Here is a 27,567-nt window from a genome sequence, read left to right as displayed (position 1 = left end):
TTCATACAGTCAGTGCCATGTAGTATCGGCGCACTCGTATACCGTGGCAGTAAAAGCAGACAATGTGAGTACTGTGATCTCAAACTCATGCTTTGTCTCTTGACCTCCTGTTGAGTGAGGTACGGTTCACACACTGGGTTAAAGGAGGGAGTGTTTCTGTCTATTGCATAGCTGTACCACGTTGCCTTTTACTGCCACACTGAATGCTGCTGACATTTTGGCCTCCCTGGATTATTTCTAGAAGTATTTGTAGCAAAATGTGCAAATATTAGAATAAACATGGGACTGTCAGAGTGATAAAAGCTTGGCCAGCAGAGAAATACTATACATTGGGGGATTTATCAGTAATAAGTGGTGTGTGTCATTTATTTGTGTAAAGAGTGCTCTTTGTGCAGTATGCAGGAAACCCATCCTTGTAGGCCCTGTTATTAACCCTTTGTGTTCCTGTGCATTTCCAGAGTATCCGTTCTAAAGTGGAGTTGACAGTCTGGGATCACCCGGAAGACATTAACCTGTCTTTCACAGCCACCTGTCAGGACGGACGGCCACGCCCAGGGCTCAGGAAGTGCGGGGACCTCAAAATTGGGGACACTGTAAGTTTTTAACTGGTTTGGGCTTGTACTGTAGAAGCTGTTTATTGTAACTTTTTTGAGATTAATGTAATTTTTGAAACTGTCAGAAAATGTCGCCCTTTCTAATTGTACTGCAGTCCTCCACGTCCTGCCCGCATGGAATAGTCACGTTGAGTTAAGCAGTGTGTTGGCAACTCCTTCAATAGCCTTGCAAAGATGAGCTTTCTCGCCGGTTTGAGCGTGTTTGTTAAATGCAGTGTTTTCCTGTGTGCTGTAATCAAAGCTGTGTTTAGAATTGGCAAGCCTGAAACAGACAAGTTCAGGAGGATCTCTTTTATTTTGCCACTTGGTTGCAAGTCTCTCCAAGGAAATATGATGATGTACACAATTCAGGGACTGCATGTCAGGAAAGAGGTTTCTGTGGCCAGCAGTTTGAGTGAGAGTGGGCACAGTACACTGTTTAGACGTATCTACCATGTGTTAAGCGAAATCCTGTGCCCATAAATATTTGTAGCTGAAGGAATTTATAGTTCTGAAAGCAGAAGTTTCAGAATGAAACCTTAGAATGTATTATTAAGCCAAATTAAAGCCAGATCGTTTTTATGACTATACTTAGCGATTTTACATTGCAAAATGAACATTCACAAATAGCAGTCAGAATCTAAATTGCTTTGGCTGCGAGTGAAATTAAAACAAGAAAGAAAACATGCATCCTTTAAGCTGTGCAGTAGGAAACAAATTCAAACTTTTTCAGACAGCTGTTCTTGATGAGTTAAACTATAAACAGGAATGCACTGAAATGTTATTTTGTTATGTATCCTTCTCACGTAAAATACATATTTTATAAAGATGGCTCTCATTAGCCTCCAATATCATCCAATTAGAAAAAAAAACCAAACAGAAACTTCCGGCATGCCTGGCATCACAGAGCCCGCAGGCTTACAGGCTCTCCCCTGCCTGTTTCTGTTTTGCTGTCAAGCATCGTTCAGTTCTGTTTGGCCCTGTGGTGCCCATTCTCAAGGACCTCATTCAATTTCCTATACGGAATTCTAACACTTGGTAAGTGCTAGGCCTTGTTAAGAGCATAATGCGGAAATGGCACATGCTGCCAAGATAGGTTCAAACTACAGATTGCACCCTCATCATTGGCAGTTTTGATAGCATCGGCACTTTGTGTGCCTGTTTTTATGTACAGTGCCATTGACAACATACTTGATAAGCTGCCACTAGAAAAAGAACCACAAATGAAACGTTCATTGTGGGTGTTTGTCCTAAGTTAGACTTAGGAAGCTCAGTTTTTGGACCGTAGGAGTGACATAACAATAGTTTGCAATTATTTTAAATTGGGGGATGGGTTCCAGCTAATTGCAGCAGTATGTGGGTGGATGAAATGTTTGCGTTATCATATTGATACAGTTGCATTAAATCACAAAATCAGTGGGCATAGTCTCAATGTGAGGTCTTGAAGCTGGCATGTGTGTTATTAATTAGTTGTTCCTTGGCTTTATAGTTTTGAAGGAAAAATTAAATAAGCAATCTTTTGTTTTCACCGAAAGTTAGGGCATCCTTGTTTATGTCTCTTCAGGTCTGCTGTTGTGTCGAACTGTAAGCAGAACTGAAGCGTGCAGAAAGGCCTGTGACCACTTGCTTAAAAATGAATGTGTGCATTTCGTCGGGCCAAAGGTGTTTTTTTAAAAAAAGAAGCATCTGCCTGATGCAGAGTTTCCAGAATCGCTATAGCAGTGCTTCCAATGTTTGTAATGATTCCCTGTTCAAATACTGAAACGCAGCATTACAGACAATCCTGAGAGATTCTGCTAAATTATATAGTGTATCATCCTGCCTACTGTATCTGCGTGCCCATGCTGCATAGCCCCTGGGTTATCTGTGCCTGGCAGGCTGTATATTTAAAGCTGAGTGTTACTGTCCCTGCTCCGAGCACAATGCTGTTGTCCGTTTCAGTCACTCTGCAGTAGGGCTTCAGTAGGGAGCAGGGCAAAGTGTGTGTGGAGATTCTTTTAGCCAAGTCTTAATGGACTTATCTGCAAAGAAGCAATGCAGCCAATGTGACAGAAAGCTGCTTGAATTGAGTGTTCTGAAGCTTTGCTCAGGAAAATGTAAACCTAAAACAAAGGAATTCATGATGTCATTACCTCAATACATTCATAAAAATACAAAAATATTTTTTTGTCGATCTGCCCCCCCCCCCCCCCCCCCAGAAATTTGTGTTCAAGGTATTTATACAAAAAAAAAAAAAAAAGTTATTTTTGTTTATATCTTATGGACCACTGGCAACTGGGCAGGGATATTTAAAATGCTAGTAGTTTTATGATCAGTAATTCACTAACAGAACCTGACAGGAATTGACCTGAACCCAGTCCTGGATTTCAGAACTCAGTGAAGTACATTATTGAAACGCTATGTGAACCTGCAGACTCCAGTGACACTCATTCCTGCTATGAGAAGGGCGATCACTTGTGTTGGAGAAGGGACACTATTGTTCAAACTCAATTGTATACCTGAACCAGGTATGTTGTGCAACCCAGTTTTATGCCCTGCACTAATATAATTTCAATGCATTGAATAAATGCAGCTGAATGGGTGGAACATTTCTTTTGTCCAGCTACATTCTTTATGAATAAAGGAACACCCAACCCTTTGCAAGCCAGCACATGAAGAGGGGTGGGATATTTTACAGCAGTTCTCTTTGTTGTGGGGTGGGGGGTGTAGGGGTGACACTTTCAATACATACAATTATGATTCTCACACCTGCCAAAGCAAGGCTGGGAGAACAGTTATTAGCTGCAATGTATAAGCTGCTGTTATTTGATGTCTTGCTAACTTGACACTATTGTATATTTTATAATCTTGGTTTCCAGTGCCTGTTCTAACAGGATATACCTTTACACATCATATGGATTAATTGGGTGAGGGTTCTCGATCAGGAGGCTGAAGGTCTTGGAAAATTGGGGAACCCATGACTTAGAAAAATAGCCTTGTAACCGTGTAACCTTTTAAAAACGGCAGCATACCAGCAACCCTGCTGTGTCTCTATTAGCATACCAGCAACACTGCTGTGTCTCTGTTAGCATACCAGCAACACTGCTGTATCTCTGTTAGCATACCAGCAACACTGCTGTATCTCTGTTAGCATACAGGCAACCCTGCTGTGTCTCTGTTTGGACATGGAATTGGAGTGGGAAAAGGATGGAAGGGTTTCCTGCCCAATACAAGAAGAATAGTATATTACAGTTGTGTTGGATTGGAACAGTTTCCATTTTAATTCACAGTAATTTACTTTGGGGGGGGGGGGGGGGGGCGGGAGTCCCCCTTGTATTACACACTACTTTTCATTTCTTGAAGAGAACTCCCTCAGCAATCAAAGAAAAAAAAAGCATCTGCCCGATGTGTGCTAATACTGCAGCATATGTTCTGTGACTCTGTACATTTCACAAAAAGTAAGATAAATCTAAACTATACAATTTCTCCAAGTGCCCAGATAATTGCTTACCATAATGAAATGGTCCCCAGACACTTTCAGTAAAAGCTATTTAACAATTATTATAGGCTTTTTAGATGCTAATTGCGTACTTTAAAAACTTATGCTATAATAATTCTTTGTTTTCTGTCAGGTCTCTTTCAATGTGTCTGTGGATGCCAGGGGCTGTCCTGCTGAGGATACCAGGCACAAGTTCACCATCAAACCTGTCGGATTTAAGGATACTCTGGAGGTCACCGTCAACTACAAGTGTACCTGCGGATGCACCAAGGAGATGGAGAGCAACAGCACCAAGTGCAGCAGCATCGGCACCTACCAGTGTGGCATCTGCAGCTGTGATCCTGGGTACCTGGGAGCCCGGTGCGAGTGCCAGGAGGGGGAGGACAGCATGTACCAGACCATGTGCCGGGAGGCCGAGGGGAAGCAGCTCTGCAGTGGCAGGGGGGAGTGCAGCTGCAATCAGTGCCTCTGCTATGAGAGCGAGTTTGGAAAGATATACGGGACATTCTGTGAGTGCGACGACTTCTCCTGCGCCCGGCACAAAGGCATTCTCTGCTCAGGTGAGAGGCAGTAGTGTTGGGCACTGCTTTTTATCATGTTGGTTACTGGTCCCCAGATTCTACCCTAGCCTAATACTTGGTTGCACGTTGGAAATCTGCTAGGGTAAACCTCTCTCTTTCCTGGTTTTTGCTGTTTGCCTGAAAATACTTCTCATTTAGAATAAATTTATTTAAACGAAATACAGCAGGGTTGTAAGCTGGAGTTCTACACTGCTGTAAACTTTACCGGTATAAATTACCGGTGTATTAATTTTAAAAATACAAGCTTTCAACACCACATAGGTTCCTTCCACTGTTGGAACGGACCAACCTTGCTCTGTGTGCTTGTGGCTAACTTGGCAGGACTGCACTGAAACTACTTCTACGCTGTTACTGATCGACAGTGCAATGCAGAATACTTACTTGAGTAGTTTTATCATAATGTGCCTGCCACAGTTGAAAGTTATTCTGACCCTGGGGAGAATGTGTGTATTTAAACATTATTTAAACAGACAATAACTTCTTCCTTCAGGAAACGTATTGCAGTCACAGTCAAATATCCTGCAGATTCCATTGATTCCATTGCCACAGTTTGCACACAATCCTGTCTAACCTGAACATCTGGTCGATGACCTTCAAAACGTAGGTTTAACTTCATGGGCATGAACTGAAGCGCTGAATGATATTTTCTCATGCTATGTTACATATATTTGTGTAACTAACACATTAATAAGGACATTTGTCTAAGATATTACACATTTTTATTCAGTATGCAACTTCTACTTTTAGACCCCCACCCCCATCTAAAACTCCCAAGTAGTTGAAAAAAACCCTGTAGATTAAAGAAATCTATATATTTTTTCAAGAATGTATGACACTGTGACAAAGTGCCCGCCCCTGTGTATATTATCTGTTATGTGTTGTGTGTGGTGTGTTTAAATGTTGGTGTATAGACATTGGTACACGGGATATAAACGGGTCTGTGTAACACGAGTGTTTAAAATGTGTATGTGTATTTAGGCACGAGGATTGCACAGCACTTCACGTGCAAGTAAAATGCAATATGTGAGCACAGGGAATTGCACTTGATTAATTCACGTGCAGTTGTACCGAGACTCCAATTGAATGATTGATTACCAGTCGAGTCTCGGTACAGCTACATAAAAGGAGCATGTTGTCACATACGCGGGGCTGTGTGTTCAAGAGTGGAGAATGGGGGAGAGAGAGAGAAAGGGAGCGAGAGATAAGTGTAAATCTAGATCTCAATTTTTGTGTAGCATTCATCCACTCTGTGTTTTGTCCATGTCTATTCGTTTTGTTTGTCTATTTATTTTGGCCTCATGTGCCGTGTGCTGTTTTGTTACAAACCTTTTATTTTCTGCCTGTTGTATTATTGAACTGCGCTTCACCATTTCAACAGCTGTGTGCAGAGTCAGTTCCTGTTTCTGGTCTGTCGTCACCCACTTCGGCCATCCTTGTGACAGACACCCATATCTCTCACATTACCACAGTATTACTGAAATGTAGTGCATTTTAAATAAGTGCTGTAGAGCTTTTTACTGCATTACTGTTCTGAACCCATGGCACCGCTGGTTTTCAGTCTGTCAGCAGTGTTCTGTGTGGAGACTGACACAGAGTCCGGAGGGCCAGCTTGGGCCTGTGCCCGGTAGTTAAACCAAACAGCTTCCAGTTCACTTCACCAGCCCGTCGCTCCTTGTTGTTTTGTTTCCTTCGTTTATGACCAATTATTTCTCAAGGTAATGAGTCCGTAATTGTTTCTGATTGTATCCATGGCCTGCTTTTGTGTTCAATGTACTTGTCCCAAGTTGTTGTTGTTGTGAAGTTCTTTATTGGTATACTCTGTCCCTCTAACTGCACTTTATTGGTATACTCTATCCTTGTAACTGCAGGATCACTGCACTGTACCTGCTTATTGGCTCCAGTTTAATCCGATTCCAGTGTCCCAGTGACACTGTGGTTCCAATTGCAGCTGTGCTTCTCCTCCTCCTAGACCGCAGTAGACTTCTATCTCAGCTGTGCTTCACCTCCTCCCAGACCCCAGTAGACTCCTATCTCAGCTGTGCTTCTCCTCCTCCCAGACCCCAGTAGACTCCTATCTCAGCTGTGCTTCTCCTCCTCCCAGACCCCAGTAGACTCCTATCTCAGCTGTGCTTCTCCTCCTCCCAGACCCCAGTAGACTCCTATCTCAGCTGTGCTTCTCCTCCTCCCAGACCCCAGTAGACTCCTATCTCAGCTGTGCTTCTCCTCCTCCCAGACCCCAGTAGACTCCTATCTCAGCTGTGCTTCACCTCCTCCCAGACCCCAGTAGACTCCTATCTCAGCTGTGCTTCTCCTCCTCCCAGACCCCAGTAGACTCCTATCTCAGCTGTGCTTCTCCTCCTCCCAGACCCCAGTAGACTCCTATCTCAGCTGTGCTTCTCCTCCTCCCAGACCCCAGTAGACTCCTATCTCAGCTGTGCTTCACCTCCTCCCAGACCCCAGTAGACTCCTATCTCAGCTGTGCTTCTCCTCCTCCCAGACCCCAGTAGACTCCTATCTCAGCTGTGCTTCTCCTCCTCCCAGACCCCAGTAGACTCCTATCTCAGCTGTGCTTCACCTCCTCCCAGACCCCAGTAGACTCCTATCTCAGCTGTGCTTCACCTCCTCCCAGACCCCAGTAGACTCCTATCTCAGCTGTGCTTCTCCTCCTCCCAGACCCCAGTAGACTCCTATCTCAGCTGTGCTTCTCCTCCTCCCAGACCCCAGTAGACTAGAAAAATAAATGAGTTGGAGGAACTGGAACTGGCGATGTGACTGGAATGTAAGACCAGGATTTGGTCTTTCTGAGACTTCAAAGAAACTACAGAAGTAATAAATATAGAAATTTTGAGTTGGTTAAAGGGGCAGAATAAGCTTATTTGGTAACACTTTGATTATAAAGACCATTATTAGACAGATATTTCATACAGTGTTCTAAGAACATATTGGCTTAATTAAGGCATTTATAAGAAACCATATATTTAATTTATGACACAAGTAATGTCATTAATTATTTTAATAAACATATTGTGAATCAAAAAAGTTTTAATAACTTATTTTATAGATGTTGTGTAAACAGATTCTTAAATATATGTTTGACCGGTTATTGATAAACAAACTCGCATGAGCCTTGGCTGAAGAATGTGACTTGTAGTCTGGGAATGCAGGAGCCATTTTGCCCATTCCTTGGAGGAGATACAGCCTCTCTCTGGACAGTTTGTTTCACAACCAACCAGCTATAGAATCTGTGGGATTTTCTGGACGTGTCAGTCTGATTCGATTAGCAGTTTACCAGGGCAGCAGTTGAGGTATACTGTAACTGGTGGTATGTCATACACCACTTTGCTCAGAATGAAAGCCAGCTGGAGATAATGTAGCTCCTGCCCTGTTTGCCTTTTAACAGCTTGGCAAGGGGTTAAAGACTTACTTTTAGAAAGGCCTTCCCAGGTTTTGCATCTAAAAATATCTCTCCAACCTTAATCTGAGGTTTTCTCATTTACACGATAATGTGTGCTTTCAAATATCTAATAAATGTGGAATACAAATAATTATGTTATTTGCAGTAAAATACCAAGTTCAGCAATTTTTACTTAATGTATTCAAAGAAAACTCAGTCCCCTGTTTTTTACTTTCCATTTACTTATTTGAGAAACTAAACATTCTGCTAGAATTGCCACTATTCTGTATGTACTGTGTGTATATATATATATATATATATATATATATATATACACACACACATACACACAGACTCAGTTTTTCTGTTTTCCTATGTGAACTGCTTTTGTGTTTTTTCCTTCGTGGCTGAGGAGGCTGTGTGCTGAATGGCATTTCCTTTACTGTTCTAATCAGCAGATCTAAATTCCTCCAGAGGATTATGAAGTTAAATCCTAAACCCCCTAATTGCAAAAATGATTTCCTCATACTTTAGCATGATACTTAAATATGCAAAAAGATCCCTGCGTACTTCAGCATGATAAATGTTTACAGGTGAAGTGTTGCACACTGTTTTTAAAAAAAAAAAATTAAAAAAAAAAAAGTTTCTACTCATTTCAAAAGACTTATCTAGAAGCCTGTGTTGGAAATCTGGTTACTGTTGGTCTGTGGATTTTTGTCAGTGTAATGAAAAATAAATAATGGGGTTCCTTATCTGAAGGCTACAAAGTGGGATGTGAACGTGGTCTGCCACTTCATTTAATGCACAGAGAGCTGCATTTAGAGAACATTGTGGAAGAATGCAGTGCACACACTGAAAGTACACTTTTTATGAATAGGATTAATAGTTCAACTTTATTTTGGGATACTACAGCTTTGGATATGGGTGGGGAGGAGCCCACCAGCTGCCTGTGTGTTTTAGACTGACCGTGAATGTTGAATTCCTAAGTTACTGTAGTTTGTTATTGTTTTGCAGAGCTTCGTAATCACATTCATGTCTGTCCCTCGGAGTCCAGTTTGTTTGCTCAAGGGATTTAATAGTGGTGTGGCGTGAGTGTTTGCTGAAAGTTACTGTGCTAAGCTCTTGAAGGACATCAATCAGCTTTTCCTCAAGAGTTCACTGCTAAAGAATAGCAGCCTCTCCTTCACTCCGGTAAGAGAGTCAAGCACAAGGCTGAGCAGTGAGAGAGTATTAAAACATCCAGGTCAGATCGTTCAATTGTGGGGGTTGCTGTGTGTACTTCATGTATCTGTCTATTCTGGTGCTGTCAGCAACTTTCTGCTTTACTCTTACCATGTGTCAGTGTTTGTAATGTGGTTAGTTTTTGAGGGCTATGTAGGTTCAATTTAACTTCAAAACTTTAAACCACATAGACAAGCATGCCGTGGTGCATAATCATCAAAACTGCACTAATCAAAACCACACTACACATAGACTGTGGGGTCAAAAAGTGTTATGAAGTTGTATTAACTAATAATAGTTTTGTAATTTTTTATAATCCATTTGCTATAAGCTCAAGACACATAGCTGGCAAGGCTTGGGTGCAGTTGAATAACAGTTAGCCGAAGGTGTTTGGTCTTTCACAGAGTTTTCACTTGTGTGCATCTTAAAGCTGTTTTTATGATTTATTTAAAAAACTGATATTAAATATTTCTATACTGTTGTAGGCTTTGTCAAAATGTGCCCAGTAGAAGCTGGAAGCCAGCAGATTAACTGCAAGAGCAGTGGGGTTTGCGTATGTTAGCAGTCACATTCCACTGACTTAATCATGAATTAATACTGGCCATTACAACTGCTTTTCATAGCTTCAATCCCTACCATGCTCTCTGTTTTCTATACAAAATGAAAAGCACCTGTAAGTGGATGGCACAGTCAGTGGTTTCTTATTTCAGTAAACCCTATTTGCTTTAAAATGCATTGTTTCTTTCCAATGCCCTGTCAAGCACAGCCAGGTTTAGATCACAGTAACTCTAGCTGTGAGGCCTGCAGCTGTTGGAGGGGGGGGGAGGGGGGGAGGGGGGGGGGGGGGGGGGGGGGGGGGGGGGGGGGGGGGGGGGGGGGGGGGGGGGGGGGGGGGGGGGGGGGGAATTTAGATTCAATAATCCACAGTGTAATCATACATAAAACCAAGACCAAAATAACAATACAAGCAGACCACTACTCTTAATTCCCTTGCACACAGGTCTAGTTTGTCATTCTTTAAGACTGCCACACCCTTAACAAAACACTTCAGCAAACACAAACTGAGTTTTGTGAAGTCGCTTTCATACCAAATAATCTATTTATATTATGAGAGATACCAAAATAATATATATATATAGAGCGCGCGAGAGAGAGAGAGAGAGAGAGAGATACTGTGTGTATATATATACAGTACTGTGCAAAAATTTTAGGCAGGTGTGAAAAAATGCTGTAAAGTAAGAATGCTTTCAAAAATAGACATGTTAATAGTTTATATTTATCAATTAACAAAATGCAAAGTGAGTGAACAGAAGAAAAATCTACATCAAATCAATATTTGGTGTGACCACCCTTTGCCTTCAAAACAGCATCAATTCTTCTAGGTACACTTGCACACAGTTTTTGAAGGAACTCAGTAGGTAGGTTGGCCCAAGCCCTTGGAGAACTAACCACAGTTCTTCTGTGGATTTAGGCAGCCTCAGTTGCTTCTCTCTCTTCATGTAATCCCAGACAGACTCGATGATGTTGAGATCCAGGCTCTGTGGGGGCCATACCATCACTTCCAGGACTCCTTGTTCTTCTTTACGCTGAAGATAGTTCTTAATGACTTTTGCTGTATGTTTGGGGTCGTTGTCATGCTGCAGAATAAATTTGGGGCCAATCAGATGCCTCCCTGATGGTATTGGATGATGGATAAGTATCTGCCTGTACTTCTTGGCATTGAGGAGACCATTAATTCTGACCAAATCGCCCACTCCATTTGCAGAAATGCAGTCCCAAACTTGCAAGGAACCTCCACCATGCTTCACTGTTGCCTGCAGACACTCATTCGTGTACCGCTCTCCAGCCCTTCGGCGAACAAACTGCCTTCTGCTACAGCCAAATATTTCAAATTTTGACTCATCAGTCCAGGGCACTTGCTGCCATTTTTCTGCACCCCAGTTCCTGTGTTTTTGTGCATAGTTGAGTCGCTTGGTCTTGTTTCCACGTCAGAGGTACGGCTTTTTGGCCGCAAGTCTTCCATGAAGGCCACTTCTGACCAGACTTCTCCAGACAGTAGATGGGTGTACCAGGGTCCCACTGTTTTCTGCCAATTCTGAGCTGATGGCACTGCTGGACATCTTCCATTTGCGAAGGGATGCAAGCATGATGTGTCTTTCATCTGCTGCAGTAAGTTTCCTTGGCCGACCACTGCGTCTACAGTCCTCAACGTTGCCCGTTTCTTTGTGCTTCTTCAAAAGAGCTTGGACAGCACATCTGGAAACCCCGGTCTGCCTTGAAATTTCTGCCTGGGAGAGACCTTGCTGATGCAGTATAACTACCTTGTGTCTTGTTGCTGTGCTCATTCTTGCCATGGTGTATGACTTTTGACAGTAAACTGTCTTCAGCAATCTCACCTTGTTAGCTGAGTTTGGCTGTTCCTCACCCGGTGTTATTCCTCCTACACAGCTGTTTCTGTTTCAGCTAATGATTGTGTTTCAACTTACTTATTGAATTGATGATCATTAGCACCTGTTTGGTATAATTGTTTAATCATACACCTGACTATATGCCTACAAAATCCCTGACTTTGTGCAAGTGTTTGAAGGCAAGGGGTTGTCACACCAAATATGGATTTGATTTAGATTTTTCTTCTGTTCACTCACTTTGCATTTAGTTAATTGATAAATATAAACTATTAACATGTCTAAATTTGAAAGCATTCTTACTTTACAGCATTTTTTCACACCTGCCTAAAACTTTTGCACAGTACTGTATATATATGTGTGTGTGTGTGTGTGTGTATATACATACATACATACATACATACATACACACACACTCAATTTCTCTGAGTCCTGGGTTACTTTTAAAGGGGCAAAGAACCGCGGAGAGTGAAGCCCGGTTTACTATATATATAAACCGGGCTTCACTCTATGAATATGTATGAATACCTTTGAATTAGCATTTTTTGGAGTTTTACAAAAATATTGCTGAAATAAATAATTGTAGACATATTTCTTGTAACTTATTTATTTTTTTCCTCATCCACAAAAGCAAAACTTTTGCTACAAAAGATTTTTCCTAAAATTCTTTGTTTTCGAAAAATTTCTAGATACTAGAAATTATAGATTTCCATTGGGTTATGTAAACTTTTGAGTACAACTCTGTGTGTGAGTGTGTGTGTGGTACAGTAAGTTTAATATTTCTGTATTGTGCCCTGCATTTCTGTCAATATCTGTAAAAAGCTTATATAAGCCAAGAGTAAATCACAGGCTTCGCAGAGGGCAATTAAATGCAGCTGGATGTAGAACAAATAGTTTACAGGTATGTTGTTGTTATTATTTTTGACTGCTTTAAAAATAACTGTGCATTTTAGACAATGCTCTGTGCCAAGTGTACCCTGAATGGAGAAGCAAACTATTTATAAATACCCCTGCAGATTTAAATCACTCATCTCTGCTAAATCAAAATCTCTGCTTGTGCTAAGTAACCCATTAGCAGTTCAAAACACATCGCTTTTTTACAACTGCAAACGCAAGTGGAGGGAGAGTAACTCTACATCCCCGGTGCTCATGCATGCTTTGTGAGGTCAGTGCTACTGAGGTAGGTTCAATTCTTTGCTTTGTTTCCTCTCTGTTTGTTTTTTTCTAGGGTTGTCTGATGAAGTGACCCTGTGATCCTTTTGTTTTTGTATTACTGAGTTGTGCTTTTCTGTTGATTGTAGAAGTGACACATACTGTCCGGTACAGTTTTCATTTCATATTAATGCCTCCTCTTGCAACAACATTTTGTTTTTTCTGACGTGCCTGGAAGTTTTATGAGAGGAATATATCATGAGAAGTAAAATACAAACAAAGCATTATTATCTGGCCTCAGAAATCCCCCACTGTTATCATTCACTGCAGTGACTTTTGAAATCAACACGAACAGAACAAAGAGAAAGTTCTGGAAGAAAATGGAATAAAAAACTGAGATTTGATGTAGCTGTAAAAAATAAATAAACAAATAAATAAAGCAAATTCCTGGTAAAACTGGACACTAAAAATGAAATGTCTGTTAAACCACAGGCAGAGAAACACACACTGTGTGGTAACGAAGCCAACACTCTGTGGGAACTTGCTCATAAGTGTTGAGTCTATCCAAAGTAAATGTCATCTTTTATATATATATATATATATATATATATATAATATATATATATATATATATATATATATATATATATATAAAACAAATTAATGTTTTGGCTGTACAGTACTACTATCTGTGTTTTTATCTATCAGATTAAGTTTTATTTTTTTGCATCCTAAGCTTGTCAAATAAAACCAAATATAGCCATGGTATACAGCATTTAAAAAAGATGCTGCAGACACTGGCTTTGCTTACAGCTGTGTGACGCTACATGAAAGTTATAAAATCTAGAATTTTATGAGCCCCTGTGCCCCTTGCAGCCAATAGTAGTCAACAAAAGGACACATCACTTTGAGCCATGGCTTTGCATTGCTTTATCCCCTCAGACCTTGTGTCTGTGTTTTATCTGAGCAATGCTGACACGTCCTTGGGGAAATAACAGGCTTGGGTTTGCTTTATTTAATTCTGAAGTTGTTTCAGTATCTGAACAGTGATTCTAGGCAGGTGGCAGTCTGTACTTTAGTGATAATATAATATATTCCCTTCGGTCACTGTGCGCATAATTGTACCATGTTCAGTCTGTTTTGTAATGTAAATTTTTGTTTTGGCATTGCAACTTCTCAAACTCAAATTAGAGTTCACAAAAACTCAGTCGGGATCAAAGGGGACATACAGCAGTTGTTTTGTCACACTCAGCTGCAGGGTCCTACTACCTCATTCAAATGTATACATACAATTTCTGGGTGTGTTGTTTACATTTACAATCCATCTGTATTGGGCACTAAATATTGAAGCTACACATTAATAGAAGAAATCCACTAAATTGTTCAGTACACATTTGATGTGAAATTAACAGGTTTGTTTCCTTTGGTTTTATTTCTAGCACCGTGGTGTCCTTTGTCCTTCAATGTGTCACAACAGCAGTATGAGCAGCACGCTGTTTCTGTGCTTCATGCTGGTGTTTGCAGAGATGGATGATGTCAAGGGTTCATTCTCGACAGGGTGTTTTCCTGAGACCCTCTGGCAGAAAGCCAGACATGCAGCCCGGCGCTATATCTAATGTAAATATCGCACTGAGTTTAAGCCATGATGTGCTTTTACTTGGGACCGAAATAGGTCTTACGTTGCAGTAGTATTCTTTTCTGTTGACTAATTCTCCAGAGTTAAAGTAACTTGCAGGCCGGTGCTTTGCCAAGGTCATTCTGTGCCAATTGAAATACAACCTCCTTAGATTTAGATTATGGGGCAAAAAAAAAAAAAAACCCTGATTGTCTACTAGACCAATGGTATTGCATGCAGGGAGACCGTTCTGAATGGTGGTTGTTGCTTGAAATGTTGTAGGATGCCTGAAAGGTATTGGTGCATCACAGGTACCATGACAAACAAAGGCGTTCGCCTGGAGAAAGCAAAAACATTCCCTCAGAACCTCACAGCTTTAATCCAACACAGAGGTTTGTAATTTGGAGCATTCTGGCATTGCATCTGGTGCTGTGCCAAATCCTAGTAGTAAAGCATTGGTCAAATTCACAAGTGAAACTATAGCTGCAGCATTAAAAGAGCAAAATGAATCCAGACAGTGTCGAGACACAGGGACGTTTAATGAAGCCAGTGCATTTTAAACACTCAATTTAATATTGTGCTAACATTATATATTTTAGTATATTTTTTAGCTCTGCAGCCCTATAAGACAGAGAGCAGAAATACGTGTGTGCTGATAAGTGACGTCATCACTTGTACTCTGTGTACTCTGAAAGGAAGTCTGTCGTCACAAGGTCAAGTTCCACTTTATACATTTACCAAGGCCAGACACTTACTAACTTGCTGTGACACCTATGTTTGTTTTAATTGTAAATATGAATGCATATTTGTTTTAATGATATGCCTCCAGAGAACATGGGAGCAAATGGACCTGGTCTTGAATAAATATTTAAATATTGAATTATTACTGCAGCAGCCCCTGCTATTTTTTGTGTATTCACTATAACCTGCAGTTTTCAGCTTCTTCCTGAGTGTAAGCATGGCATATTTGGAGGTTGGTTCAAGTCCCACTGTTGTAGAATATGTGTGAAGCGACTCCCTTTTATTGTTTGTCAAGCATATTCATTTACTTGTAACTGTTTCGTTATTTCTTCACTTTACATTCCATAAACCTGCTGGGCACATACAGCTCTGCCAAGGGTTCAAAAGTCACACACTGAACTGATCTGATAATATATAAATAGATTGTGTGAAGTAAGGAATACTGCGAAACATGTGGACAACATATTTTACTACAGACTTCCTGCATCTGTAACAATTTCAGTTCTGATCTTGTACGGTCTTACAAGCTAAAGCAGGTCTGTGCCTGATAGGTGACCTTGCTACATGCCACTTCCATCCTGGGAAGGGCCTGGGGAGGAATTTCATTGAACATCTCCTGAAAGGAGACCTTGCCCCCGAGTGGATCTGTCCTGTGTATTTATTTTTTTATAATTCCTGTACGAGAACTCAGTGAATTTGTTACAGTGTTTTTCTTTGTATTATCCCTGCCCATCAGTCTGTTTGGTGGGGTCAGTGCAGTGATGTCAGAGGAGCGCTGTCCTGGGCACCCACAGGCTGGCCCTCATCCTCAATAAAAAGGACTGTGTTATCGGTCACAACACAAAAGCTACTTTTGTAAGACTGCCTTTTGGCACAGTGTCTTTTCTCAGACATGAAATTAATCAAACTTCTTATACAGATGCCTGTTAGCATAATTTGAACACCCAAATTCACAATACAGTAAACTACTTTTAGTGTAGCTGCGGTTAGTACTGAGCTAAAATCATTTATGAAAGATATAAATAATCCTTTGGATGCCAGAGCAAATATTTACAGACGTGTCTTTATACTGTGCATCGCTAATGGTAGAGTAGAGTAACTACTTGCTAATGCCATAGACATGAAATAAATAAAATGCTTGTCTGCCCTTATTCCTGCATTGCGTGGGTGACACTGTGCAGAACCTGGCATCCCTTTGCATTGTTTTTAGTGATGGCATGGCGGGTATTGTGCTGAATGCAGCGGACAGCATTCGCTGGGAGAATGGTCTGGTCATGATCTTTTTTATTTCATATGTAACCTAAGGTTGACCCATTTACTTTGCTGGTTTGAGACCCAGGTTGCTGCTGATGTGTGTTTTTTTATTTTTTATAAATGGAGGAAGCCAAAGAAGTAATTGAAACAACCGAAATGAATACATTTTCTATGGCAAGCAAAAAATCCCATGCAAGATGAGAAAATATGAGGAACGGGCACTACTAGCCGTGACTCTTAAAGTCAGAAGAGGAAATTCAATTTAGGAAACACAAATATGAAGCAGTGAAATACAAATAATAATTAGTTTCAATACCTGTTGTAATAATTGTTTAATATTTTTTTTTGTGTTTCAAAAGAAAACATTTATTTATTTATTTATTTATTTTAGTAACACTGTTTGCTCAATATTAACAAAGCAGTATCTTTATTCAAACCTTATTTGTCATAATAAATCTGCTGACAACTAGAGCATGTGTATGTGAATCAGAGGCCCTGTAGGCTCATGATTACTAAACCCAGCGACCTTTAAGGAATCTAGAAGCTCTGGGCAATTTTACGCAGTACAGCAGTTTATATTTATATACAGTGTATACACAGTGCAATGGAATGTGAGGTTGGCGAGTGGGTTAGCATATGGAAGTCATTTGTTAGGTATCTACAGAAATGAGAAGCCTTTTCATTAGGGTATATAACAGCAACAGGAAGCGTGTTGAATGTCAGCGTCGCAGCTGGGTGCGTGGATCTTCCAAAGCATTTTATGGTCAGGTGTTGGAACGTATGCTGGCTATTGCAGCTTTAATCATTTCTGGAATTTTAGCCATGGGCATGGTGCTTTTGCATTTCTCTCTCATTTTGCATTATTTCAGAGAGGTGTGTTTTTAAGGGAAACTGGTTCAATCAAAACAAACAAACTTTACAAATCCACATGCATGCAACTGATCTGTTACTTTGCTGTTTTAGCAGTTTAAACAACACTTGCTTTTTTTCTAACAGAGATTATGGTTCTGGCTTCCCTTGAAAGAAAATGTTGCCAGTTCAACTGAAAACTCAAAGATTTTTATTTTTTCCTGGCAAAAAAAGTGAGCTCTAAGCAATTTCAAAGCAATAATTAAGTGGAAGTCTGTTTCATCAAGTACTCTAGTTCTACTACAACAGTAGTAATTGGTGTGTAAAAGTTTGAATATTTGCATCCTTTGTGGTTTGGATTAACAGTGCATAGCCAACTGAAATGCTAAATAAAATTGCTATAGACAGACATCAAATGTTGTTTTTTATTTTTTCTGGAAAGACACAAAGTTAACTATCAATTGATGTAAAAAGATCAGCTGGTTTCTATCCACCCCTCCAGACTTCAAATAGTTTTTGTAGCAACTTCAAAACTAAAGATGTTTAACCACTGGCTCAACTCAAAGGGGAGCTTGCATTGTGTGTCTTAATTGCTGCTGCCCTGATCTCCTGCTCAGGCAGGCACAGGTCCAAATTGAAGGCGTGGGATTAGCAATTGCTTTTACGGGGGAGAGAGTTACTTTCTCTTGCGTCTTCAGCCAGTTGTTGATTAACAGAAGCTTCTGCCAGGCGTTAGTTTCAGGGAGTCGGCTCTTATCCTAAACCTATCACTGCAAAAATAATTATAGGAGAGATTTTACTTGTTTTAGCTGTAAATCTTACAAAATCTCCAGCTAATCTAGGATTGAGAATACGTTATTCATTGGAATGTCATTAAAAAGAAATGTTAAATGGAGGCAAAGGTCTGTTTTGTGCTTTCTGAATGTTGTCTTGTGTTCTAGCCATCGAAGGGGAAAGGTACACATTCTTCTGAATTTCAGTGTAGTGAAAAGAGTTTTGCTTGCAGGACCTTTTTCAGTTTGTTTAAATTTGTGTACCCTTCTGGAAAAGCTTCTCCAAATTACATACCTACAATGGCACATGTGATTGTAAGATGGTTTGTGATTGTGCATGTTGACATGCAGTGTTTGGATAGTTGTAATTTTTGTAACCTTTATCCTTTTTGAAATATTTGCTTGCTGTCCAGGAACTTCCTATAAATCAATCTGCAGTATTTATGTTTTCTCTTTTAGCACACGACTTTCTACCCTTGTGACTAATACTGCATGTCCTTGGTAACCTCGATCTGACATGGGTCCAGTTCTTCATCTCACTGTTACGTTGATGACACGGCCAAACACAGCTATTCCAGTCTGATGCCCTTACAAACAGCAGCAGCCAGCTTTTGACCTTGATGTTTTTTTTTTTCTCTTGGCTTCCTCTATATGGGCTAAACATTTTAGCTCCTGGTTGCTGTATTTAAATGAAACAGATATGCATCTAAACAGTATAATTGTTAGGGGATATTTACGTGGGATTGTGGCAAAGTGGCTAGTGGAGGGGAACAGGTATAGCGGTGATGCGATGCAGGAGTGAAAGGCAGACAACAGTTTCCAGTGAAAAGGTGCTTTTATTTATAATCCAGGTCTGGTGACCGTTAAATAATAAATCCCCGGCTATACACAACAATGTGTAAAGCACGGGGATAGCAATAATAGGACACAGTCCCGAACAAAACGAACACACGGTCACCAGTCCTGGGTGAGTGCAGACGTGCTTGTGGTGGGTGAAGACACTGTATTTCGTGACGGTTCCGTGCAGTGGTGATTCGGATTGTGCTGACCCTGGTCGACAGCTCCGGATAGGTGAGTTAAGTGTCTGGTGGTGCAAAACGCAGACAATTACAAACAAACACAACACGTAATTCCTCTTTACAACGAGAGCTCCTCTCTCGATCCTTCTCTCTCCAAGCGTTAACCCAAACGAAGGAGAAGATCAGCGTTACCCTGGCCCCTATATGTAATCCCGCATGATATCGAGATAAACGGTTGCAGCTGCCTTATTACTTGCAGCTGCCTCTCGTTTACCTTTCAAATCAATACGGTCTTACAACAGAGTCACGCTTCCCTCCAGGCTGACCCACTTCCCTGACCCGGAAACGAACTGTCAGGCCAGCCCTTCCAGATACTTCTCCTCCCGTTCTTTAGCGCCTTCACAGGTTGGGAGGAAGATTCATCACCAGAACTCATCTTTCCGTCACAGGGATGTATGGTGATTTTTAATGCGTGTTTGCGGTGATGGAAACAGCAGATCTGCAGTGGCTGTGCATACAGTCTGCAGGGTCACACAGTCTGCAGGGTCACACAGTCTGCAGAGTCACACAATCTACAGGCTCACACAGTCTGCAGGGTCACACAGTCTGCAGGCTCACACAGTCTGCAGGCTCACACAGTCTGCAGGCTCACACAATCTACAGGCTCACACAGTCTGCAGGGTCACACAATCTACAGGGTCACACAGTCTGCAGGGTCACACAATCTACAGGCTCACACAGTCTGCAGGCTCACACAGTCTGCAGGGTCACACAATCTACAGGGTCACACAGTCTGCAGGGTCACACAATCTACAGGCTCACACAGTCTGCAGGCTCACACAATCTGCAGGCTCACACAATCTGCAGGGTCACACAGTCTGCAGGGTCACACAATCTACAGGCTCACACAGTCTGCAGGGTCACACAGTCTGCAGGGTCACACAATCTACAGGCTCACACAGTCTGCAGGCTCACACAATCTACAGGGTCACACAGTCTGCAGGGTCACACAATCTACAGGCTCACACAGTCTGCAGGCTCACACAGTCTGCAGGGTCACACAATCTACAGGCTCACACAGTCTGCAGGGTCACACAGTCTGCAGGCTCACACAATCTGCAGGCTCACACAGTCTGCAGGGTCACACAATCTACAGGCTCACACAGTCTGCAGGGTCACACAGTCTGCAGGGTCACACAGTCTGCAGGCTCACACAGTCTGCAGGGTCACACAATCTACAGGCTCACACAGTCTGCAGGGTCACACAATCTACAGGCTCACACAGTCTGCAGGGTCACACAATCTGCAGGGTCACACAGTCTGCAGGGTCACACAATCTACAGGCTCACACAGTCTGCAGGGTCACACAATCTACAGGCTCACACAGTCTGCAGGGTCACACAGTCTGCAGGGTCACACAATCTGCAGGGTCACACAGTCTGCAGGCTCACACAGTCTGCAGGCTCACACAGTCTGCAGGGTCACACAATCTACAGGCTCACACAGTCTGCAGGGTCACACAGTCTGCAGGGTCACACAATCTACAGGCTCACACAGTCTGCAGGGTCACACAGTCTGCAGGCTCACACAGTCTGCAGGGTCACACAGTCTGCAGGGTCACACAATCTACAGGCTCACACAGTCTGCAGGGTCACACAATCTACAGGGTCACACAGTCTGCAGGGTCACACAATCTGCAGGGTCACACAATCTGCAGGGTCACACTATCTACAGGCTCACACAGTCTGCAGGGTCACACAATCTACAGGCTCACACAGTCTGCAGGCTCACACAGTCTGCAGGGTCACACAATCTGCAGGCTCACACAGTCTGCAGGGTCACACAATCTGCAGGCTCACACAGTCTGCAGGGTCACACAGTCTGCAGGGTCACACAGTCTGCAGGGTCACACAATCTGCAGGGTCACACAGTCTGCAGGGTCACACAGTCTGCAGGGTCACACAGTCTGCAGGGTCACACAGTCTGCAGGGTCACACAATCTGCAGGGTCACACAGTCTGCAGGGTCACACAATCTGCAGGGTCACACAGTCTGCAGGGTCACACAATCTGCAGGCTCACACAGTCTGCAGGGTCACACAGTCTGCAGGGTCACACAATCTGCAGGCTCACACAGTCTGCAGGGTCACACAATCTGCAGGCTCACACAGTCTGCAGGGTCACACAATCTGCAGGGTCACACAGTCTGCAGGGTCACACAATCTGCAGGGTCACACAATCTGCAGGGTCACACAGTCTGCAGGGTCACACAATCTACAGGCTCACACAGTCTGCAGGGTCACACAGTCTGCAGGCTCACACAGTCTGCAGGGTCACACAGTCTGCAGGGTCACACAGTCTGCAGGGTCACACAATCTGCAGGCTCACACAGTCTGCAGGGTCACACAATCTACAGGCTCACACAGTCTGCAGGGTCACACAGTCTGCAGGGTCACACAATCTACAGGCTCACACAGTCTGCAGGGTCACACAGTCTGCAGGGTCACACAATCTACAGGCTCACACAGTCTGCAGGGTCACACAATCTACAGGGTCACACAGTCTGCAGGGTCACACAATCTACAGGCTCACACAGTCTGCAGGGTCACACAATCTACAGGCTCACACAGTCTGCAGGGTCACACAGTCTGCAGGGTCACACAATCTGCAGGGTCACACAGTCTGCAGGGTCACACAATCTGCAGGGTCACACAGTCTGCAGGGTCACACAATCTACAGGCTCACACAGTCTGCAGGGTCACACAGTCTGCAGGGTCACACAATCTACAGGCTCACACAGTCTGCAGGGTCACACAATCTACAGGCTCACACAGTCTGCAGGGTCACACAGTCTGCAGGGTCACACAGTCTGCAGGCTCACACAGTCTGCAGGGTCACACAGTCTGCAGGGTCACACAGTCTGCAGGGTCACACAGTCTGCAGGGTCACACAATCTGCAGGCTCACACAGTCTGCAGGGTCACACAGTCTGCAGGCTCACACAATCTGCAGGCTCACACAGTCTGCAGGCTCACACAGTCTGCAGGGTCACACAATCTGCAGGGTCACACAATCTGCAGGGTCACACAGTCTGCAGGGTCACACAGTCTGCAGGCTCACACAGTCTGCAGGGTCACACAGTCTGCAGGGTCACACAGTCTGCAGGGTCACACAATCTACAGGCTCACACAGTCTGCAGGGTCACACAGTCTGCAGGGTCACACAGTCTGCAGGGTCACACAGTCTACAGGCTCACACAGTCTGCAGGGTCACACAATCTACAGGCTCACACAGTCTGCAGGGTCACACAATCTGCAGGCTCACACAGTCTGCAGGGTCACACAGTCTGCAGGGTCACACAATCTGCAGGCTCACACAGTCTGCAGGCTCACACAGTCTGCAGGGTCACACAATCTACAGGCTCACACAGTCTGCAGGGTCACACAATCTACAGGCTCACACAGTCTGCAGGGTCACACAGTCTGCAGGGTCACACAGTCTGCAGGGTCACACAATCTACAGGCTCACACAGTCTGCAGGGTCACACAGTCTGCAGGGTCACACAATCTACAGGCTCACACAGTCTGCAGGGTCACACAGTCTGCAGGGTCACACAATCTACAGGCTCACACAGTCTGCAGGGTCACACAGTCTGCAGGGTCACACAATCTGCAGGGTCACACAGTCTGCAGGGTCACACAATCTACAGGCTCACACAGTCTGCAGGGTCACACAGTCTACAGGCTCACACAATCTACAGGCTCACACAGTCTGCAGGGTCACACAGTCTACAGGCTCACACAGTCTGCAGGGTCACAGGCTGTGCTGGGAGACAAGCTCCAACAAGGCTTTTCCTCTCTCCTTTGACAGCAATACTTTACTGATGCAAGGATATGCTGGCAGTGGGGGAGGGATGCAGGAAGAGGACCAGCAGAGTTCAACCAAAATCCTGCAGAACAGTCAGCTGGTGGAAGTTAACAGGATTATAGTCTGTATGTTTACTTTCCTTGCACCCATACAAGATATAGGGTTACATTTCCAGTAGCCTGGAGAATGGTCTGAGCCCATGGCTTCTGTCTTGTGATACTTGCTGGCTGTGCGTTTCTTGCTCTCAAGTGCCTGTTTCTCTTCCTCTTGGATTAGTCTTGCTTCCCTACAGCGTTTAACACTCACAGTCAGAATGGCATGCAATTAAAAAAAAACTGAACCTGTTTATACAAGCATGTGCTGACGCTGTCAACTATGCACTTCTGATGTAGATGTAGTAAGTCTTTATAACTACAGTCCCTTACTTGATTTAATATATTCAATTGAATATGCAATACCCCACTAATTCCTGTAGACTGAAGCCTCTCATCACATCCAGGGAACAGGCTCTCTGTGGTATGGGCAGCACATTGCTAATGACTAAAAAGGCACAGTTCAAAATTAAGTGTCTGCTTTCCACATTTGACCATGATATTCATTAGCAGGGCTATTAAAGGGGGAAACCACAAACAAAAAAACAGAACAAGAAGCGTCTTGCTGGGTTATGATTTCACAATAGTGCTTTTTTTTTGTTTTGATTGCTTTGCATTTACTCTAGAATAGCTAACTGCCACGTTTGGTTTGGTTCTTTTTTTTCTGTGTTTTATTTTGTTTGTTTGCACTTCAGTTACGCGAGTCCCATCAGGGTATTGAAATATTTCATGTTACAACTGGCTGTCCTGATGGGGTTCAGAGACCTCATGGATATATGGCTCCATGCTTTGGCTGACTTCCTTATTTTGCTTGATTTTGACCTTAAACTACACAGGCAAAAAAAAAAAAAAAAATGCAAGGCAGGCCAAGCTTTTTGGCCTTTCGTCAGCGAAAAAGAAGAAATTGTACTGATTGATATCCAATTGATTGCAAGGCTTAGATTTGTGTGGTGATGGGTCTATCCTAATGTACTGTCCATCAAAGTCACAAGCAGTCAGATATCAATGGTTTATCCAATGCAACAGACATTTTCATGGAATGGCTCCTTTGCTCTGGTTTACATTATCATTTAGTTGCCCACTTTCCATCTATTTAAGATTACACTGAACAAAAATATAAATGCAACATGTAAAGTGTTGGTCCCATGTTTCATGAGCTGAAATAAAACTCACAAAATGCTTATTTCTCTCAAATTTTGTGCACAAATTTGTTTACATCCCTGTTAATGAGCATTTCTCCTTTGCCAAGATAATCCGTCCATCTGACAGGTGTGGCATATCAAGAAGCTGATTAAACAGCATGATCATTACACAGGTGCACCTTGTACTGGGGACAGTAAAAGGCCACTTGTGCAGTTTTGTCACACAACACAATGTCACAGACGTCTCAAGTTTTGAGGGAGTGTGCAATTGGCATGCTGACTGCAGGAATGTCCACCAGAGCTGTTGCCAGAGAATTGAATGTTCATTTCTCTACCATAAGTCGCCTCCAACGTCGTTTTAGGGAATTTGGCAGTACGTCCAACCGGCCTCACAACCACAGATCACGTGTAACCATGCCAGCCCAGGACCACCACATCCGGCTTCTTCACCTGTGGGATCGTATGAGACCAGCCACTTGGACAGCTGATGAAACTGTGGGTTTGCACAACCGAAGAATTTCTGCACAAACTGTCAGAAACAGTCTCAGGGAAGCTCATCTGCGTGCTCGTCGTCCTCACCATGGTCTTAACCTGACCTGTTCGGCGTGGTAACCGACTTCAGTGGGCAAATGCATACCTTCGATGGCCACTGGCACAATGGAGAAGTGTGCTCTTCACGGATTAATCCCGGTTTCAACTGTACCGGGCAGATGGCAGACAGCATGTATGGCGTCATCTGGGCGAGCGGTTTGCTGATGTCAACGTTGTGCCCCATGGTGGCGATGGGGTTATGGTATGGGCAGGCATAAGCTATGGACAACGAACACAATTGCATTTTATCGATGGCAATTTGAATGCACAGAGATACCATGACGTGATCCTGAGGCCCATTGTCGAACTCTGTGAAAGATACAATGTTAGTTTTTTATGCTGGGTGAGAATGGTTATGTGGTGTTGGTTCTGCACACTGTAAAAGCATATCCAGGATAGGTGTTTTGTGCATACAGATGAGAAGCTGTGTTGCTCCTGGCCCACGTGGCGTTCGTCATTGTTTCATTTTGACATGAAGAGCAAGATTTCCGCCACCCTTCTGTGTCTGAGTGAGAACTCATGACATAGTACGGAGCCATAGTGTGCACGCTGAAGGTCATCTGTTACGTCAAATTAGTTTCTAAACAGTGTGAAGACTGCACAGCAGGGGTTTAAGACATTGAGATTCGATGTCCTTATCTCCTGTGGTGGTGTGTCTCCTTGCATTTGATGTGTGAAGACTTTTCTAATCTGACTCATCCTGTTAAATAGGTGCTGCCCTCAAGGACTGACACCTCTCAATTGTACTCCATGAACAGTCTGACACTGAAGGCTTATTTAAGCTGAACAAAAGAATACTGTACATGGGTTTAACCCCCCCCCCCCCCCCCCCCCCCCCCCCCCCCCCCCAACTGAGACTGCTGCAACAATGAGTCTTCCAAAGAATAAGCTGCTTTACTGTGTAAATTCAACCACTTGAGATAAAATGTTCTGGCATGAAAATATACTACTGCCTATATATACAGTAACATAATGTGAATGTTTTAATGCTGCTGAATGCAAGTGGGTTATGACTTAGAAGGGAGGCTCTGATCAAGCTGAAGTATAAATGCAGATGTTGCTTAAGTAAAAGCTTAATCTCTGGATGTCGCTCAATTCCAGGGGCTCTAAATGTATACATTGGAGCTTTGTACAGTATTATCCAAAGAACACTGCTGCTTTGGAGACTCATATACAGTTTATAACAAGACAATGCTTTTAAAAGATTAATATTTGCTTTATAATGGTAAACGTCAGCTGTGAGGTGATATAATAATAAGAAAACAGGACTTCACTCAGTGAGAATTGTTTATAATATGGGTAGCAGTCAAATGTATTTGTTTAGTTGAATATTCTTTCCAAATGTGTAACAGTAAAACGCAATGTTCTTTTGAATTGTTCAACGTCTTGCTAGGATTGTTCCCAATGGGCAGACAGTGGCCTGGTTTGAGAATGGTTCAATGTACAGACCAGCCTTTATCTGTCTCTCATGGATCTGCAGGTCGTGGGGAATGCCACTGTGGAGAATGCAAGTGTCACGCCGGCTATATCGGAGACAACTGTATCTGCTCGACGGAAACAGATACGTGTCTCTCCAATGACGGTCAGATCTGCAGCGGCCGGGGGAACTGTTTCTGCGGGGAATGCCAGTGCAGCGAGCCGGGAGCTTTCGGGGACACCTGCGAAAAATGCCCTACCTGCCCTGATGCCTGTGGCACAAAGAGGTACCTTTTTATTTTTTAATTGCTGCTCTACCAGACTTCATCTAGAGTTAATTTAAAAGGAAAACTCTTTTGTTCATGTACAATAGAGTTAATAGAGCTTGCATTATGTCATACTTAATCCAGTTGGTTTTTTTTTCTTTTTTAAACAAATCTGCGGCAACCCCACCCCAGAGCTTATGTTCTGATGGTCTCCCACAATTCTTCATTGAGCAGACTCCCACACAGTGTTCTGATGGTCTCCCACAATTCTTCATTGAGCAGACTCCCACACAGTGTTCTGATGGTCTCCCACAATTCTTCATTGAGCAGAATCCCACACAGTGTTCTGATGGTCTCCCACAATTCTTAATTGAGCAGACTCCCACACAGTGTTTGGGATCCTGAACAAAGGCTACCAGTGCCACAAAAGATGAGAATACTATATACAGAGAGCTTATGTCTTCAGTACAGTTTGTCATTCTAGCTCAAGTGGGCCAAATTCTGGGAAGGTGTTTTCTCCTTATGATGAGGTGGATGATACATAAAACACATGTGATGGAGGGGCTCCATGTACACACGAGGTGTCTGGTAAAAATACCTCTCCAAGGGGGATGACCTAAACAAACAGAGTTTGTATTTGTGTGCAGTCCCTCTTTGGGAAGACTCAAATATACATGAATAAGTAATAACTTGTACCCAAAGCAACACCAATGCAGATTTTAAACTTTATTAGGATTACACCACAGTCTTCACAAAGCCTTTGTAAAGAGGGAACCAGCCTTAATACTTCACAGCTATTTTCCGGGGCTATCCCAGTCAGGGAAAGCCAAGTATGAAAATGATCTGCATGCAACTGATGTTTTCACATTTTTAAATGATACAGCTGCTGTTAGCACTTGGTCCTGGGCTGCACGTGTTACCCTGCTGCTTACAGTCTAACTAGCAGTGAACACCAGTGATACAATATTAGATCAGCTGTGAAAGAATTCAAGGGTTTCCTTGGTTGTTGATGATTGTAGTTGCCTGTACCAAACTAAACAAAACATGTACAGTACTACAGACTTTTAGAATGCTGTTTTATTAAAAATGGCACACTGGTTTACTGTTTAAAGCTGATAAAT

The 27,567-nt window shown here is 42.9% G+C and overlaps 1 protein-coding gene across 1 annotated transcript in view; it reads left to right on the top strand.

The window, feature by feature from the left end:
- Positions 1-27,567, top strand: part of LOC121322926 (integrin beta-5-like) — a 45,682-nt gene that overhangs the window by 10,327 nt on the left and 7,788 nt on the right. The window contains exons 9-11 of the mRNA XM_041263549.1: positions 459-593; positions 4,205-4,631; positions 26,245-26,467. Of these exons, the coding sequence (XP_041119483.1) occupies positions 459-593; positions 4,205-4,631; positions 26,245-26,467 (785 nt within the window). The remainder of the gene's footprint in view (positions 1-458; positions 594-4,204; positions 4,632-26,244; positions 26,468-27,567) is intronic.

This window comes from Polyodon spathula, chromosome 11, assembly GCF_017654505.1.
Source record: "Polyodon spathula isolate WHYD16114869_AA chromosome 11, ASM1765450v1, whole genome shotgun sequence".
NCBI lineage: Eukaryota > Metazoa > Chordata > Actinopteri > Acipenseriformes > Polyodontidae > Polyodon > Polyodon spathula.
This window is presented reverse-complemented; position numbering and strand designations above follow the sequence as displayed.